General features: G+C 40.0%; 3 protein-coding genes across 5 annotated transcripts; 2 read left to right on the forward strand and 1 right to left on the reverse strand.

The window, feature by feature from the left end:
- The first annotated feature begins 954 nt into the window (after window positions 1–954).
- On the forward strand, window positions 955–4,492 carry LOC117480127 (zymogen granule membrane protein 16-like). Its single transcript, XM_034127313.1, has 6 exons — window positions 955–1,043; window positions 1,515–1,599; window positions 1,906–2,035; window positions 3,191–3,290; window positions 3,571–3,660; window positions 3,759–4,492. The coding sequence occupies exons 2-6, from the start codon at window positions 1,551–1,553 to the stop codon at window positions 3,897–3,899; spliced, it is 510 nt and encodes a 169-aa protein (XP_033983204.1). The 5' UTR covers window positions 955–1,043; window positions 1,515–1,550; the 3' UTR covers window positions 3,900–4,492.
- Window positions 4,493–11,348: 6,856 nt separating this feature from the next.
- Window positions 11,349–14,057, forward strand: LOC117480126 (zymogen granule membrane protein 16-like). 3 transcript variants are annotated; one of them, XM_034127310.1, is made up of 6 exons: window positions 11,349–11,458; window positions 11,689–11,773; window positions 11,855–11,984; window positions 12,918–13,017; window positions 13,298–13,387; window positions 13,486–14,057. In XM_034127310.1, exons 2-6 carry the CDS (start codon window positions 11,725–11,727, stop codon window positions 13,624–13,626), a joined length of 510 nt encoding a protein of 169 aa, XP_033983201.1. In that variant the 5' UTR covers window positions 11,349–11,458; window positions 11,689–11,724; the 3' UTR covers window positions 13,627–14,057. The 3 variants fall into 3 exon arrangements, with proteins under 3 accessions (XP_033983201.1, XP_033983202.1, XP_033983203.1); XM_034127311.1 differs by having other exon boundaries at window positions 11,396–11,458; window positions 11,696–11,773; XM_034127312.1 differs by having other exon boundaries at window positions 11,411–11,458; window positions 11,724–11,773.
- Window positions 14,058–14,492: 435 nt separating this feature from the next.
- Window positions 14,493–16,617, reverse strand: cmtm8b (CKLF-like MARVEL transmembrane domain containing 8b). The gene is given in 4 exon segments (XM_034127315.1): window positions 14,493–14,808; window positions 15,373–15,498; window positions 15,595–15,768; window positions 16,486–16,617. Coding segments are annotated over 4 exon segments (519 nt in total). The 3' UTR covers window positions 14,493–14,721.
- Between the last annotated feature and the right edge of the window lie 493 nt (window positions 16,618–17,110).

Genomic DNA, 17,110 nt, shown 5'->3' on the forward strand with positions numbered 1-17,110 from the left:
TGTATTATCATTCTTTTATTTCCATGTACATGGAACATATCCGAAACCAGGAAGTGATGTTGTTGGGAAGTGTGTGTATAATGATAACAAAGGTTATTCCAGTTGAACCATTGAAACACGGCTGTGGAACTTTCCCAGCATGTCATTTCCTGGTTCAAGTCACTGAGGAACATGTTTAGTTTCTGTTTTAACAGAAGAATTACATTTTTTGGTTTACCAAACTTCCAAATTTATATGATTTTTGGCCATTTAAAAAGGCCTATATTTGTGATGAAGGTTTGATTCATTTATAAATTACATTTAACTTTAACTTAATGTAAATCCAAAAGTGTCTTCACACATTTGAATACTTGCCATGTAGCAATTAAAAACACACAAGCAGGCCTGAGATTAACAAACACAACTATACTATATCATGTCTTTATTTGTTGTTTGTTAGTGTAAGATTTTATTTTGGGGCGGAATTTTGGGATGCACCCAGAAAAATGTACAAAGCATCTTAACGAAACACCTTATGGACCATTTAGCAGCTTTTAAGACTCCTATTATATCACATAATACTACCTGCAGATAGAGATGCCCACTTAAAGAATATATCTTCCATGCTTTCTCTAAGGTCCAGAATAAACGTTAAACTGCGCTTTGAGCACCAAGAAAAGCCCTATACAATATAAATGTATTATGTAGTATCTACTTTTTCATGAAAACTGGGTCAAGTCTATCAGCCAATAAAGATGTAAAGTAACTTCAAGTGTCTTCAAGTTGTGATTGCAAACCGCTTCACAAAACTGGTTTAGCTCGGTAAAGCACAGGGGCTGTCCTTACCCGTAAGTATGTTAAACCCAAAGAAAATGTCATCATAATGTCTTTGTGTGTGTCTGTCTGTGCATGTGTGTGCGTGCGTGCGTGTGTGCGTGCGTGCGTGCGTGTGTGCGTGCGTGTGTGCGTGCGTGCGTGTGTAAACATATATAAGTGCCAGTCTTCTAGTGCCATCCCACACTTTGCTCAGGACTTAAGCTGGTTTCAGGAGACCTACTTTGCAGGTGAGCATCTGTGCAGTTGTTGATAATGGATTTTCAGATCAACTTTATTAGCATCTTACTGCAGAAACTATGCACATCTGAAAACACATCTATTTCGATTTTACCTTGGCAATTAAATTATAGCTGACTTTTTTTTGTTAGTTTAGGCCTTGTAACTTATTCACCAGCATGGTATGATCTTGCTTGAAGTGAATATATCATCACTTTCTTTGTTGTTAGGAGTTTGAATTTTTATGGTTTTTGCACTTATTGTAAGTCGCTTTGGATAAAAGCGTCAGCTCAGTGATATGTAATGTAATGTTAACGGGTAGAGCTCATTTAAATTCCAATGCCTTTATTATAATTCACACTGGCTTTTGTTCATGCAGAGGGTTTTTGCTTCTTAAAGAAGAATGTCAGACTGTTTTTTTATCTAAATAAATGTTGACGGATATTTGATCATTATGGTGTTTTGATGAATTGTTTAATCAGATTTCAGTGTTGTTCTGGACTCATTCACCCACCAGAATGTTTTCCTTCCTGTTCCTTGCGGTGCTCTGGGCCAGCTGCATGACAGGTAAGATATAAAGATTTAAAGGGGACCTATCATGCAAAATGCACTTTTTGATGTTTTTTATACATAAATATGTGTCCCCGGTGTCTCAGGGAACTCACAAAGTGTCAGAAAATACAACCCTCTCTCTTTTCCTCCGTGTGCAAATCTCTAAAAACGCGGGAACAACGGAGCTGATCCAGATTGGCGTCCAATATGACGTAATGTGGGCTGGCTTTACGCCCACGGACCTATCAGAAACGTTGCTATCAGAACCAATGCCGAAGCAGTATGGCTTCCTCTCACATAATACATATTTTACTTCTCCAGCTCCCTTGCCTCAGTACTCCTTCTCCCCCGCTGTTGGTGGTGGTGGAGGCACGGCATTCTCCACAGAAAATGAAAATGGACCAATCACAGGGATCAGACTCTGGGAAAATACCAACAGTTACATCACTGGGTCAGTCTGTCCTCCTTCTTTAACACAAATTCTAAGAACTGTATGGAAGTTAAAGAGGGTCTAACATTGTGCATATATTATTTAAGCTGAAGGGCGAGTGATACAAGGTTCTTTTGAAAGAAGGTGAGGGTAAGGGTTAGTTACCAGTCTAAGAATGAAGCAATAAAGAAGCACACACAGAAAACAAAAATGGAGGTCTAATGTTCAGAAAAACATGTCACTCCACTGTATTTCTGTCTGTAGGTTTTGTTGTAACCCTAGATTGTATGGGTGATGTTAGCAAAAGGTGCACCAATCTGAATTATTCCTGCACCACTTAATTCTATAATTTCCTGAGTTGTAGTAATTGATTTCATTTATTTTATTGAAGAAAATATTAACAGGCAAGGGTGAAATGTAATTAGGTATATTAACTTAAATACTGTACATTTGTGGTATTTGTACTTTACTTAAGTATTTTCTTTATGTGCCACATTATACCAACCACTACATTTCAAAGTGAAATATTGTCTTGAATGTATTGATGTAGATTAAACTATCCAAAGTTATATTTAGGTACACCTAAAATAATGAACGGGTTGACAAAAAGGTTATTTGCAGTTATTTTGCTTTTTGTTTATATCATTTTTTGTAAAAACATTTCACAGTTCCAGCTTTTCAAATGTTGAGATTTGCTGCATTTCCTTATGAATACTTTCATTTATTTATATTTGTTAAAGTTTTTTCTACAATGGCTACTTTATACTTAAAAAACCTATTCCTGATTATACTTCAATAATTTTAATTAAGTACCATTCTCAAGGCAGTACTTTTGCTTGTAATGGAGTATGTTTACAGTGTAGTATTAGTGCTTAATTACTTAGCTAAAGGATCTGAATGCTTCTTCCACCACTGTTAGCACGGATAGTTGCAGTAACCTTTTCTGCATTAAGGGGAGGGTCCATGGAAAGTTTAATGAGCTGGGGAAGTGCAAAAGTAAACCATAGGGTTCACCCCCATTGATCTGCTTTCTATTTCAATGTTTTTCTACTTGTTCTAGCACAATATCCATCTATGAGGATACCAAATAGTTTCAATCTGATCATTCTTCTGTCAAATATTGCCCTTGTATATATCATTGTTTGTGTTTCCTCACTCCTGACTGTGTCCTTGCAGTTTGCAGCTGCGCTATGGATTTGGTTGGGGACAAAGGGTTGGTCGTGAAGTGAACTCTGTACAAGAGCTGATCCTGAATGAAGGAGAGTCCTTTATTCAGGTGAGAGACTTTATAATATTAAAGTAATACATTGAACATTGACAAGATAATGCATTGTACTATGTATTGACATTTATAAACACACTTTCTAAAGATCATACACATCATCTGTAATAAAGGTTGGCTAAATATGAATAGTAGTATTTTTTTAATTAGTACTGTACTGTATTTAATAACACTATATTCATCTATCGTTAAAAAAACAAACATCATTTGTTTACTCACTGGGGACAAACCACACGCACTAACATGTCATTGTGCTCTCACGGACATGTTTCAGGTCTCTGGGAAATACCACACCAACTACATCTATCAGCTGATCTTCGTGACCTCCAGTGGGCGTTCTCTGATTGTCGGCCAGCCCATTCAAGTAAATACCTTCCTCTACAATTTGTGTTTGTTTCAATTACACCATGATGGAAGAAGTATTCTGATCTTTAATGATAACTTGTTGATGATCTCTTACAGAAGTCCTTTAACTTCTACCCGTCCCACCCGGGCCAAGAGCTAGTGATTTTGAGCGGCACCCACAACACTGCAGGGTTCCTTTCGATTGCTGCTCACTGGGCCGTCCCCCAGGCTCAATACAACAGCACCAACCAGGACTGATCCAGGAACTGGGAATAATCAACCTTTATCTTTATCATGGAATAATATGAAATAAGGTTTGTTTAATATGATAATATTATATCGCTGTATGTATCAATACCTCTGGTTTATTAATGGAGAAGCTAAGTTTCTGACTCTGTGTGGTGAAGTGAAACACACAGGATCTACTAAACCTGTACTTTATAGACAATACTTGGAAATAGCGGTGTTTTAATTAAAACCGTTTGCACTTATACAGCAATGAAGGAAACAAAGCGGTGATGACTTTTATTTAATAATTACCTCATATAGGTTTAGAAATGCCCACTGTAAGGATGACAACATGTATGCAAATCATTTAGATTTTAATGTGATGTTCAATCTCAGCCCCATTACCGCACGTTTGACATTGTGGCTATTATGCAAAATGAATTAAAAAAAACAAATCCAAAGCAAGTTGGTTGTAGGAATGCCCACTGTAAGGATGACAACATGTATGCAAATGACTGTGATTGTAACGTGATGTTCTGCCTCAGCCTCATTACATTTTGTTGCATTGTAAGGTACTCTTTTTCTCTTTTGACTTACAAATAAAAAAGAAAAAGAAAAAGCAAGTTGGTTGTATATAAAGAAACACACTCTGGTCTTCCACACAAAGTATATACTCAATGTCTCTAACTCATTTCTGTATACCATGGTCACATCTTCTCTGGTAGTTCCTGCTACAGTAGGTTTCCGCAGAACCTCATTTGCTGTCATGAGACAAACACAAACTCACAAATGTATTACCAGCCACCTACACATTTGAGTGGCTGGCAATAAGCTCAGTGTGATGAGGACACTTTTTAACAGGTTAAGAAATATGTTGTCGAAGGAATAATGTTTAAGTCGTTTTCTGCATATGTGAAAATGTCAAATTCTGCAAATGGTCTTCAAAAACAAGCATGACCTACTTAAAGGAATAGTTTGACATTTTCAGAATTGTGCATGTTCACAACCATGAAGTGGTTCTTGTTTTGCGTGGTTTTCCAGTAAATGTTTGCATGGAGCAGTTTGTACAGTAAACAGCGTGTTTCATCATGTGTCCGGTCAGGTAGTGCAGGTGGTTAGTCAGGACTGATGCAGTCTTGCTGTTGGGGGGCTTGATAACCCACTCCTATTCCCCACTAGTAGAAGTGTGTAGAGGTAAGGTGTAGGGGTCAGTGGCGGTTCTACGGGGTGGCACGGGGTGGCAGCTGCCACCTCAGAAAAATGCCTTGCCACCCCAGCTGCCACCCCAGTTGGCAGCTTTGTTTTGAAAGAAAAGTTGTGGCTCATCGGACATTTATGAGAGAAAATCTCTAATGTCCGAGTGCAAGTGAATGCAGCACAAGACGCGAGCCTTGAATGTAAATATGATTGGCAGCGATTTCATTTGGACGGGGGGACAGCGCAAAACGAGAAGCATTCGGACCCAAGTACACGGAAGGAATGAGGTATTTGCGGTCTACAATGACAGAGAAGAGACTGTCAAGTTTGGCTGTACTCAGCATTGAATCAAAACGCACTAAAGCTTTAAATCTTAATACGTTTGTGTGGCGTTTTGCTGAACAAAATGGTAATCGCCGCATTCAGCTGTAATAGATATGTCAACTTGATGCTCTGCTCACGGATGAGCATACAAAACTGTTAAGATGATGACCTTACGTGTCCTTACGATGATTCTGTTGTTTCAAGATGGCGCCTGTGTCGGCTCGCCGCTCCCTCAGCTCTCTCCCTTTAGCTATCCTGTTTTTGTTTTATGTTTGTCAGAATGTCTCTGCTCTGCTCGTTTACGATCGCCAAGCTCTCCTCCACCTCAGACCCTCACTGGAGTTGATATTGCTGCCCAAACCTACATCTGGCAACCATAAATCGTCCCCCCCCCCGTCTACTGTCGAATATTCCCACCTACCTGCGCCGGTTGCCCTGCATCCTGCCTCGCCGAAAGCGCTTTAGACGACGGGGAAAGCGTGGTGGTGCACTGGTCCATCTTAAGGCATACCTGACGGCTTCTTCTGGGACTTATCCACGCCTCGGATGTCATGGCCCTCCCGCTGCACGCCATGTGAGGGATCGGTGGATTCGCCCTGTTTTTCCAGAGCTGCGGACTCTGCTGGGCCCGCTGGCAGCTCCTCCTGCCCGACTGACTGCTCCCGGCCCGCGCGGCGTTCAACACGCACATCTTCGTCAGCTGAGACGCACTACACCTTCGGCAAGCCCGGAGCGAAAACTTTGCATGGCTTTGCTAAATGCTAGGTCGATAGCAAACAAAACGTTCCTGCTAAACGACTTCTTCACCTCTCGTGAACTGGATTTTATGTTCCTGACGGAGACCTGGGTCCACGCTGGCGAGTCTACACCGTTCTCTGAACTTCTTCCTCCTGACTGTACATTATTCAGCTCCCCCCGTGCCACCGGCCATGGTGGGGGCATAGCATCAGTGTTTAGAGCTAGCCTCCAATGCCGATTGCTTCACCCTGTAACTAGCTATGCTAGCTTTGAGTTGCAGCTTTTTGAACTGAACCCGGCCTCGCCTATACTCTGCGCAGTCGTGTATCGTCCGCCAAAGTGCAATAAGGATTTTATAAATGACTTTTCTGACTTTCTGTCCGGGATCATGGTGAAATATGATCGTGTTTTGGCCCAACACACGAAAAAGGACACACCTTGGACTTAGTATTATCGTTTGGACTGTCTGTATCTGTGGATGAAATATGTGCAGCAACGCGTATCTCAGACCATTTACCGGTTCTGTTTACAACCTCGATCCCTTCCGCAGGAGTCGAATCACGTGCCCCTGCGCGTCGTCTGCGTTCGATTAACCCCTTGACTGCCTCACAGTTTTCTGATGTTTTTAATGCTTCTCCTATCTGTAAATTAGAGGTGAACTGTGTTTTTAGTGCTGATGAGCTTATCTCCATGTTTGACTCGACATGTACACTAATACTGGATTCTGTTGCTCCTTTTACGCTTAGACGCACCAAAGTTCTCTCAGAGCCGTGGCTCAATGATTGTACTCGCGCTCTTAGAAGCACATGCAGGCGTGCAGAGAGAAAATGGAAAAAGGATAAACTCCATGTCTCCTTAGAAATCCTTCGTGCTTGCCTTTCTGACTACCAGACGGCAGTCAAAGCAGCCAAAACAGAGCACATTTCTCTGCTAATCTCCAAAAACAGCCATAAACCTCAAGTTCTTTTTAATGTCCTCAACTCTATCATTAATCCCTGTGATGTTCCTCCAATTGTGCCATCGACTGCTCTCTGTGATAAGTTTCTTACATTTTTTATTGAAAAAGTATCTGCTCTTAGGCTAGCCCACACTAGTGCTACCCCAGATCCTGCTCCTTTTCTGTGCCCTGCTGTCCTCGACCACTTTGAGCCTGTATCCCTCTCTTCTCTCTCGGATGTAGTCAAGCACCTGCGGCCGACAAACTGCACCTCAGACAGCATTCCCTCTCGCCTTCTCAGAGATGTTTTAGGATCAGTTGGAGCAAGTGTTTTATTACTTATAAATACCTCTCTTAGCTCAGGATGTGTCCCAGCTGCCTTCAAACATGCCGTGGTTAAGCCACTACTTAAAAAGAAAAATCTCGACCCTTCCATTCTCGCAAATTTTAGGCCCATCTCCCAGCTACCTTTTTTATCAAAAGCCCTGGAGCGAGTAGTCTACGCCCAGCTGCAGTCTTTTTTAACCACGCATGGAATCCATGAAAAGTTTTAGTCTGGCTTCAAACCCATGCACAGTACTGAAACAGCCCTTTTAAGAGTTTTTAATGATCTGCTCCTAGCCGCCGACTCAGGTAGCCCAGCTGTCTTGGTGCTGTTAGACCTGACAGCTGCCTTCGACACTGTGGACCATAGCATCCTGTTGTCACGGCTTGAACAGTCCGCTGGCATCACAGGTTCTGCCCTTGCATGATTCAGGTCCTACCTGACAGACCGTAGCTTCTCAGTGCAGCTAGGTGCCTTCTCCTCAGCCATAGCCCCTCTTACCTGTGGGGTTCCCCAAGGCTCGATTTTGGGCCCCATCCTTTTTCTACTGTACATACTGCCCCTAGGTTCAATTCTCACAAAACACAACATCCCCTTCCACTGCTACGCCGACGATGTACAGATCTATCTGCCACTCAATTCAAATGTTAACTCATTACAGCTATTTATGGACTGCTTAGCAGAGATCAAATCCTGGCTGAGCCAAAATCTCCTCAACCTCAATGAGAGCAAGACTGAGGTTATCTTTTTTGGACCCCAACCTCTAGCCTCCCAGGTTGATATTCTGGGCTCTCTCAAAAATAATATCCCCTCTGTCACGAACCTTGGAGTAACCTTCAATAGCGCTTTTAAATTCGATAAGCAGGTCAGCAGCGTAGTCAAAACCTGCTTTTTTTAAATACGACTATTGGCCAAGACTAAGTCGTTTTTATCGTTTGAGGACCTGGAAAGGGTTATTAATGCCTTTGTTACCTCGAGGTTGGACTACTGCAACGCTCTGTACGTGGGTATGGACCAGGCGTCAATTAAACGCCTGCAGCTAGTCCAGAACGCAGCTGCACGTCTACTCACTGGCCACAAAAAGCGTGACCACATCACCCCAATTCTGGCCTCACTGCACTGGCTTCCAATTCGGTTCCGAATTGATTTTAAACTCATTTTATTTGTTTTTAAAGCATTAAATGGGCTGGCTCCGGCCTATATAGCTGAACTCCTCCAGCGCTACACCCCAACAAGAGCTTTAAGGTCTGCTGACCAGCTGTTGCAGATAGTGCCCAAGACCAGGCTCAAAACCCGAGGGCACCGAGCCTTCGCAGCAGCTGGCCCGAGGCTCTGGAACACTCTGCCCCTCCATGTGAGGTCGGCCCAGACCCTAGGGGTTTTTAAAGCTACTCTAAAGACACACTTCTTCTCCCTGGCCTTTTAGTCAGAGCGAAGCACGACTCCTAACTTTAACCCTGTGTTTTCTTTTTAAATATCTGTTGTAATTTATTGTCTTTTATTGTGATTATAGAAATGTGTTTTTATGTGATTGTAGTTATTACATGTACAGCACTTTGGCCCGACCAAAAATCGCTTTTAAATGTGCTTTATAAATAAACCTTGATTTGATTTGATTTGATTTACGTGTGTAAATATATTTTTTTCTTTGTGGGGGTCTGCCCCCAAAAAACAGTTTTAAGTCCTGAGAAAGTCACATAAGACGGTGTGTAAAACTACACTGCCCAGCCAAAAAAAAGTAACCACTTTGATTTAACTAGGCCAGTAGGTAAGGACATTCCACTGGATAATAACTGAAGTATAAAAGAATGCATGACTGAAGTGATGGAGACCATGTTTGAAGGCAAACAAAAAGAGGAAATAACAGGTCAAATCAAGCAAATCCCCCTCTCAGATTCCACAGCAACCAGAAGAACATAAATACTGGCTGGTGATTTGATTAATCAGCTTTGTGATGGAATACAAAATGCACAGTGCATTTCCTTAGCTGTGGATGAGTCCACTGACACCACTGACAATGCTCAGTTGCTGGTGTTTGTGAGTTTTTATGATGAGGCAAAGGGGGAGTTTGTTGAAGATGTGTTGGGCCTGACGAACCTCAGTGGACACACAAGGGGGCAAGACATTTATAAAGCAATAATGGGAATGCTGAATGAAAGAGGGTGCAGCTGCCTTTATTCATAACTGTGCAGCTCTTACACTGCGACTCTGAGGGATCAAGCACAGACACAATAACAATGAAAACTGCTGCATACAGATTATTTTTGTTTTTGCAACCTCGTGTTAAGAATCTTGTTGCAATTGTTTAAAAGTTTGAATGACCGTAATAAACGGACATTTGTCTTATTGACATTTTTTTTTTGGACCTTTAAGATTTGTATTTGAGTACCCCTGCTGTAGGACATTACAGTTTTTCTCGATTGCTAACACACATTCTTTTTTAAATTGCTCAGTTTCTCAGAACACTAAACACAATTCACAAAACCACACACCCAAAGTGCAAAACACCTAATTTCTCCTGCTAAATTAAGAACTGCACTCAAAACTACATAAACACTTACCAAATGCAAACTTTTGCACCAAATATAACACACTTCATTCATAATACTACATTGTTTGACCACCCAACTACACACTGCTTCGCATAATCTAAAGCACTTTCATCTTGTATGGTCTATGCTCTGTATATAGAGGTTTCTGCAGAGAAAGATTGCTTGAGTATACAGAAATACAGTAAATGAAGAAATACAAATTAGTTGATGAAAAAAATCATATTTTATTCAAAAATAACATTGTGCAACATGCATCTCAGCACATAGTTACTATGCTTCGGATCTCTCTAAGTGTGATGCATTGTTTGACAAAACCCAGTTTGTATCTGCTGCTTCCTGTGCCTCATTGAAAATCCTTAGCCTTCCACCTGCACCTCTTTTTTTCTCAGTCCTTCAGATAAACAACAAAGATATAGTGGTTGGTCAGTGTCTGTGTTGCATAAAGGTACATTTACCACAGTAATGTATGCAACATGCCAACAATTCAATTACAGTAATGAAGTAAATACGTTTCACACAACAGATATAAGCACTGATATATCATGAATTATGCAGAGCTAAAAACTGGTAACTAACCTGTTGTCAAGTCTAAGTGTCCGGATTACAGAGGCAACAGTAAATCGGCTTAGATTAGGCTGAACCCTCTGTCCAGCCTCTCTCAACGTCAAACCATGGTTGATAACATTTCATTTAATTAGAGAGTATTCTTCTTTGTCCACGTCCTCTCCCTCCAGCTCTACCTCTACCTCTCATTCTTCCTCCTCTCACTCTCACCCCACCTCTTCCTCTTCCTCTTGCTTCCATGTTGGCTTCAATTGTTGCTGTAAGAAAGTACTCACCTGTGGTCTTTTTATAACATCCAGATGGATGAGCCAACAATTGGTTGAACAATTATGCAATCAGGTGTTTGGTCAGGTGGAACGTGTTTCTTGATCATTGGTCCATGTGTGAGGCATTTTGAATATCAGTGTTTTAAACCTGCTAACACGTGACTTTATGTCAGATTCCTGTGTCTTACGTGGAGAAACGTGTGCAGTGGTTTGCAAAAAGTGCCATTTGAGCCGATGTTTTGCTCTTTGAGTGTCAGTTAAAATAATTGTGCTTTATGTATAATTTTAGTGTGTTAGCAATCGAGAAAAACTGTAATGGAAGATACGGAAGAAACCAAACTGGTTTAGCATGGTAAAGCACAGATGACTATTTTTCCTGTAAGTGTGTGAGACTAAACAATATGGTCATCACTATGTCATCTGACACTTAGTCTGCTATTGTTCAACTTTCAAAGACTGTCATGTAAGAATGTGTGTGTGGGTGTGTGTGTGTGTGTGTGTGTGTGTGTGTGTGTGTGTGTGTGTGTGTGTGTGTGTGTGTGTGTGTGTGTGTGTGTGTGTGTGTGTGTGTGTGTGTGTGTGTGTGTGTGTGTGTGTGTGTATAAACATATATAAGTGCCAGTCTTCTAGTGTCATCTCACACTTTGCTCAGGACTTAAGCTGGTTTCAGGAGATCTACTTTGCAGGTGAGCATCTGTGCAGTTGTTGAAAATGGACTTTCAAATAAAATGTATTAGCATCTTACTGTGTTAACGGGTAGAGTTCATTTAAATTCCAATGCCTTTATTATAATTCACACTGGCTGGTTCATGTACAGATTGTTGCTTCCAAAGAAGAATGTCAGACTGTTTTTTTGTCTAAAGAAATGTTGACGGATATTTGATCATTATGATGTTTTGATTAATTCTTTCATTAGATTTCAGTGTTGTTCTGGACTCATTCACCCACCAGAATGTTTTCCTTCCTGTTCCTTGCGGTGCTCTGGGCCAGCTGCATGACAGGTAAGATATAAAGATTTAAATAAGATATTTGTATATAAGCATATGGCTTCCTCTCACATAATACATATTTTACTTCTCCAGCTCCCTTGCCTCAGTACTCCTTCTCCCCCGCTGTTGGTGGTGGTGGAGGCACGGCATTCTCCACAGAAAATGAAAATGGACCAATCACAGGGATCAGACTCTGGGAAAATACCAACAGTTACATCACTGGGTCAGTCTGTCCTCCTTCTTTAACACAGATGCGAATAATAAATGCCATATTGCATGTGCAATATGGGGGATCCTATCATTTTATGGGTTGTAACTATTGAATCGATTTATCTTGTTTAAGAAATATTAGCAGGAAGTGATGAAATGTAATAAAGTATATTTACTTTAATTCTGTTCAAATTTAAGGTACCTCGACTTTAATTAAGTATTTTCTTCATGTGCACTAACCCTATATTCCACTACATTTCAAAGTGAAATATTGTCCTTTTTACTTTACATTTATTTCATAGCTTTATTAACTAGTTACTGTATGGATTCAGATTTTAAGACACAAAACGAATACAGAACTTTTGAAATAATATGTATGGATGAAGATTAAACTATCCAATGTTATATTTAGGTACACCTAAAACAATGAAGAGGTTGACAAAAAAAATGTTGGCCAGTTATTTTTATGTCATTTTTTGTACAAAAATTTCACAGTTCCAGCTTTTCAAATGTTGAGATTTGCTGCATTTCCTTATGAATACTTTAATTTATTTTTAACATATTTAAAAAAAAAAAATCTGCAATTACTACTTTTTACTCCTTATACTTGAAATACATTTTCCTCATACTTTCATACTTTTTGTACAGCGTAGTATTATTGCTTTTATTTGGGTAACCACCACTGTTAGCACGGATAGTTGCAGTAACCTTTTCTGCATTAAGGGGAGGGTCCATGGAAAGTTTAATGAGCTGGGGAAGTGCAAAAGTAAACCATAGGGTTCACCCCCATTGATCTGCTTTCTATTTCAATGTTTTTCTACTTGTTCTAGCACAATATCCATCTATGAGGATACCAAATAGTTTCAAACTGATCATTCTTCTGTCAAATATTGCCCTTGTATAAATCATTGTTTGTGTTTCCTCACTCCTGACTGTGTCCTTGCAGTTTGCAGCTGCGCTATGGATTTGGTTGGGGACAAAGGTTTGGTCGTGAATTGAACTCTGTACAAGAGCTGATCCTGAATGAAGGAGAGTCCTTTATTCAGGTGAGAGACTTTATAATATTAAAGTAATACATTGAACATTGACAAGATAATGCATTGTACTATGTATTGACATTTATAAACACACTTTCTAAAGATCATACACATCATCTGTAATAAAGGTTGGCTAAATATGAATAGTAGTATTTTTTTAATTAGTACTGTACTGTATTTAATAACACTATATTCATCTATCGTTAAAAAAACAAACATCATTTGTTTACTCACTGGGGACAAACCACACGCACTAACATGTCATTGTGCTCTCACGGACATGTTTCAGGTCTCTGGGAAATACCACACCAACTACATCTATCAGCTGATCTTCGTGACCTCCAGTGGGCGTTCTCTGATTGTCGGCCAGCCCATTCAAGTAAATACCTTCCTCTACAATTTGTGTTTGTTTCAATTACACCATGATGGAAGAAGTATTCTGATCTTTAATGATAACTTGTTGATGATCTCTTACAGAAGTCCTTTAACTTCTACCCGTCCCACCCGGGCCAAGAGCTAGTGATTTTGAGCGGCACCCACAACACTGCTGGGCTCCTTTCGATTGCTGCTCACTGGGCCGTCCCCCAGGCTCAATACAACAGCACCAACCAGGACTGATCCAGGAACTGGGAATAATCAACCTTTATCTTTATCATGGAATAATATGAAATAAGGTTTGTTTAATATGATAATATTATATCGCTGTATGTATCAATACCTCTGGTTTATTAATGGAGAAGCTAAGTTTCTGACTCTGTGTGGTGAAGTGAAACACACAGGATCTACTAAACCTGTACTTTATAGACAATACTTGGAAATAGCGGTGTTTTAATTAAAACCGTTTGCACTTATACAGCAATGAAGGAAACAAAGCGGTGATGACTTTTATTTAATAATTACCTCATATAGGTTTAGGAATGCCCACTGTAAGGATGACAACATGTATGCAAATTATTTTGATTTTAATGTGATGTTCAATCTCAGCCCCATTACCGCACGTTTGACATTGTGGCTATTATGCAAAATGAATTAAAAAAAACAAATCCAAAGCAAGTTGGTTGTATGTAAACAAACACACTCTGGTCTTCCGCAAAAAGTATATACTCAATGTCTTTAACTTTATTTTGTATATCAGGGGCAAATTATACTTGGATTACGTGCCCAGAACCAAGTCAAAGCTCAGAGGGGGCCGTTGCTTCTCTGTAGCGGCTCCCACACTGTGGAACGATCTGCCCATGCATATCAGACAGGCCTCCACACTGTCTGCTTTTAAATTGCTTCTTAAAACCCACCTCTTCTCCTTAGCGTATTAACATCTTTTAGAGCGTTGCTTTTATTGCTTTTAAATTGTCTATTGTTTTTACTTGTACTTGTTTTATGGTGTGTGGGCTGTGCTGTGTTATTTGTTGTATGTTTTGTTTTGTTTATTTGACTGTACAGCACTTTGGTCTGGAGGTTTAAAGTGCTCTATAAATAAAGCTGTATTGTAAGCATTAACATAAAATTACTGAAAACTACTGTGTGCAGGATTGTGGACATATTATTTTTATTTGTTTGTGTATCGCTGCACTTCACATAAAACATGTGACATCTGACATCTGACTTTATGACGTTCTGCTGACCATATGATGTTAATTTGACTGCAGCCTTGACCTGCTGTGAAGGTAGAAACATTACTCAGAGAAGATCTTCTCATCGTCAGCAAGTAACAAACTACTGTCCTTTTTCTGCGGTTTTCCAGGCACAGCAGCTCAGGTAACTGCTTCCTGCATTGCACAGTGTGGTCAGAAATGCAAATAACTGAAGTGTGAGAGGTGGTGAAAAGGGGAAGAAAATGTAAAAAAAGGACATGGGTCATGTGGAAATAAAGAGGGGCGGGGAAACAATGAAAATGAGGACATTTATTTAAAGTCCGAAACCATTGTTCACTATAAATAAAACAAAAATTAACAAAAATGAAGCGTGAAACTACAATGGTCTTTTGCTAAAAAATAAACAAGTGTCCCTTTTTGTAACATTGACAGCTGAGTCAGGAAGTTCTACACAATGAGATACATACTTTTTAACTCTGGGAAAAGAGAGCACTGGTGTCCGATCAGAAGATACCCTGAATATCGGAATCAGGATCAGGAGATCACGAGTTTGATTTTATTTAAAAAATATTTTGAAATTCTCTTTTACAAACAAAGACTGATATACTTGTCACAAGGACATAAAAAAAACTGTTAAATACTGTTTTCTGAGGCTTTCCTTAAAGAAAAATGTATAAAAAATACAACACTGAGGACACCATATGGAGTCCTGGTGATTTATCTTTTGTGAGCACATATACCATTACAACAAGTTGGGGAGAAGTGCCCTTACTGCAGATGCTGCCCAGCAGTTATAGTTGTGTCTCCCCCTGACAGCCTGGTTGACTGAGAGAGAATCTACTAAGGCTGTCACCAGATAGGCCTACAGAGCTGTAGCACTGCAGTTCAAGCACAGCGCCTTGAAGATCAACAGATAAAGAGACAAGGCAGTCAGACAAGTTGGTAAAAATGCAAAAAAGAAAACCGAAAACTGAAATGTGAGTGTTTGTTTTACCAGTGTAGTCCAGGGGACCTGTGGTATCCTGTTGTGGGCTCCAGTGAGGTACATTATAAACAGGCAAATGGTCAGAACCCAGCACAAAACGGCAACAAACATCACCCAGCAGAGAGCAGACAGATGAAAATACTCTGTACCCCCCACCAGAATCCACACCAACATACCAAACACCTGGAGGAGAGAGGACAGAAAGAGTGCATGTGAGTGTGGAGAAAAGAAAGAATACATTCAGGTAACACTTCAAACCCCTCATTGATTTCACCAGATACATATTTTCAAGTCACCAATATGGAACACAAAGTGAAGCATTTTGAAGCGTCACTTGAAAAATATCTAACTTAAAAAAACACCACAAGGGAGTGTCACCTCAGGTCAGTGTTGATGGAAACCTTTTGAGCGAATGTATTTGTTGATCAATGAATCATTTCCAAATTCCGAACACCCAACCCTATTCCAAACCCGCTCTTCCTGTTTCATGATACAAGATTCGTGCAAAGTCTTTTTTTATATCACAAGAACGCGCCTTTAAGCATGGTTGGTTTCTACTTTCCTCAAATAGAAACTCTTGTAGGATTTCCCCATGTTTCAATTGATTGTCATCAAATGACTCAGTGGGGCCTGCCCAGCCTCTGCATGGCAGCCAGCCAGACTGTATTTACAGAGAGGCCGTCCTGTCTCTTTTCCTCAGCTGATTTGGAAAGGAAGAGACACAATAAGGGAGAGAAAAAAGTTAAGCTATTATTCACATGAATCTCATATGGGCAGTACTGTAGCTCAGAAACAACCCAAACGCAGATCAAGTCGTCTCTTTTATGTCTAATTTGGTAACAATAGCATTTTCTCTTCAAACACTGAAGAGAACATCTTAAAATCCATTTTCACACTTACTATCTCAGCCAGGTGGAGTTTTCCTGTGGCAGTTGTGGTGAAGTGCTGGTCGAAGGCCAAGGTGGAGGTAGAGATGTTGCATACTGGGGCTGAGGGAGTCCTGCGGGGCGACCCCACAGCAGCTCGGTCCATGGTGTACCTTGTGTGCACCGCCTAGTGGTTAAAGCAAGTTCTTGAATACTTTTTTTAATGTTATATTTGATGAAAAAAATATTAAGAGTACATACATAGGGGGAAAGTAGAAGGTCAATGATAGAAATATAGAATATAAAAAATCAAGAAGATACTGTAAGTGATCTCTACAATAAAACAGTTTAGTGCCGGATGTATAAAGATATTAATATGAGGATGTGCAAAACAGAAAAACTAATTAACCTTTATTAACACATTAAAGAATACTTTAGGTTAAGATCTTCTTTTAAATAAGAAAAAAGCTTTGGGGGTATCAACAGATACATATTAAGCCTGACAAAGTACTTAACGTCTAATATATTGCTTTCCTGCAATGTTAACTATGTTGAAGCACTTATTTTAACTGATATTATACATATGAATTATACTCTTATAAGATGTAGATCAGTGCTTCTCAAACTTTTTTCAGTATTGTACCCCCTTTGAAACATTT

This window comes from Trematomus bernacchii, unplaced genomic scaffold, assembly GCF_902827165.1.
Source record: "Trematomus bernacchii unplaced genomic scaffold, fTreBer1.1, whole genome shotgun sequence".
NCBI lineage: Eukaryota > Metazoa > Chordata > Actinopteri > Perciformes > Nototheniidae > Trematomus > Trematomus bernacchii.

Bases quoted from the DNA above. Each gene is read 5' to 3' on its own strand.
- LOC117480127 (XM_034127313.1), top strand. From the start codon at position 1,551: ATGTTTTCCTTCCTGTTCCTTGCGGTGCTCTGGGCCAGCTGCATGACA. The intron at 1,600-1,905 runs GTAAGATATAAA...TTACTTCTCCAG, and splicing joins CTGGGCCAGCTGCATGACAG to CTCCCTTGCCTCAGTACTCC. The intron at 3,291-3,570 runs GTGAGAGACTTT...GACATGTTTCAG, and splicing joins AAGGAGAGTCCTTTATTCAG to GTCTCTGGGAAATACCACAC.
- LOC117480126 (XM_034127310.1), top strand. From the start codon at position 11,725: ATGTTTTCCTTCCTGTTCCTTGCGGTGCTCTGGGCCAGCTGCATGACA. The intron at 11,774-11,854 runs GTAAGATATAAA...TTACTTCTCCAG, and splicing joins CTGGGCCAGCTGCATGACAG to CTCCCTTGCCTCAGTACTCC. The intron at 11,985-12,917 runs GTCAGTCTGTCC...GTGTCCTTGCAG, and splicing joins ACCAACAGTTACATCACTGG to TTTGCAGCTGCGCTATGGAT.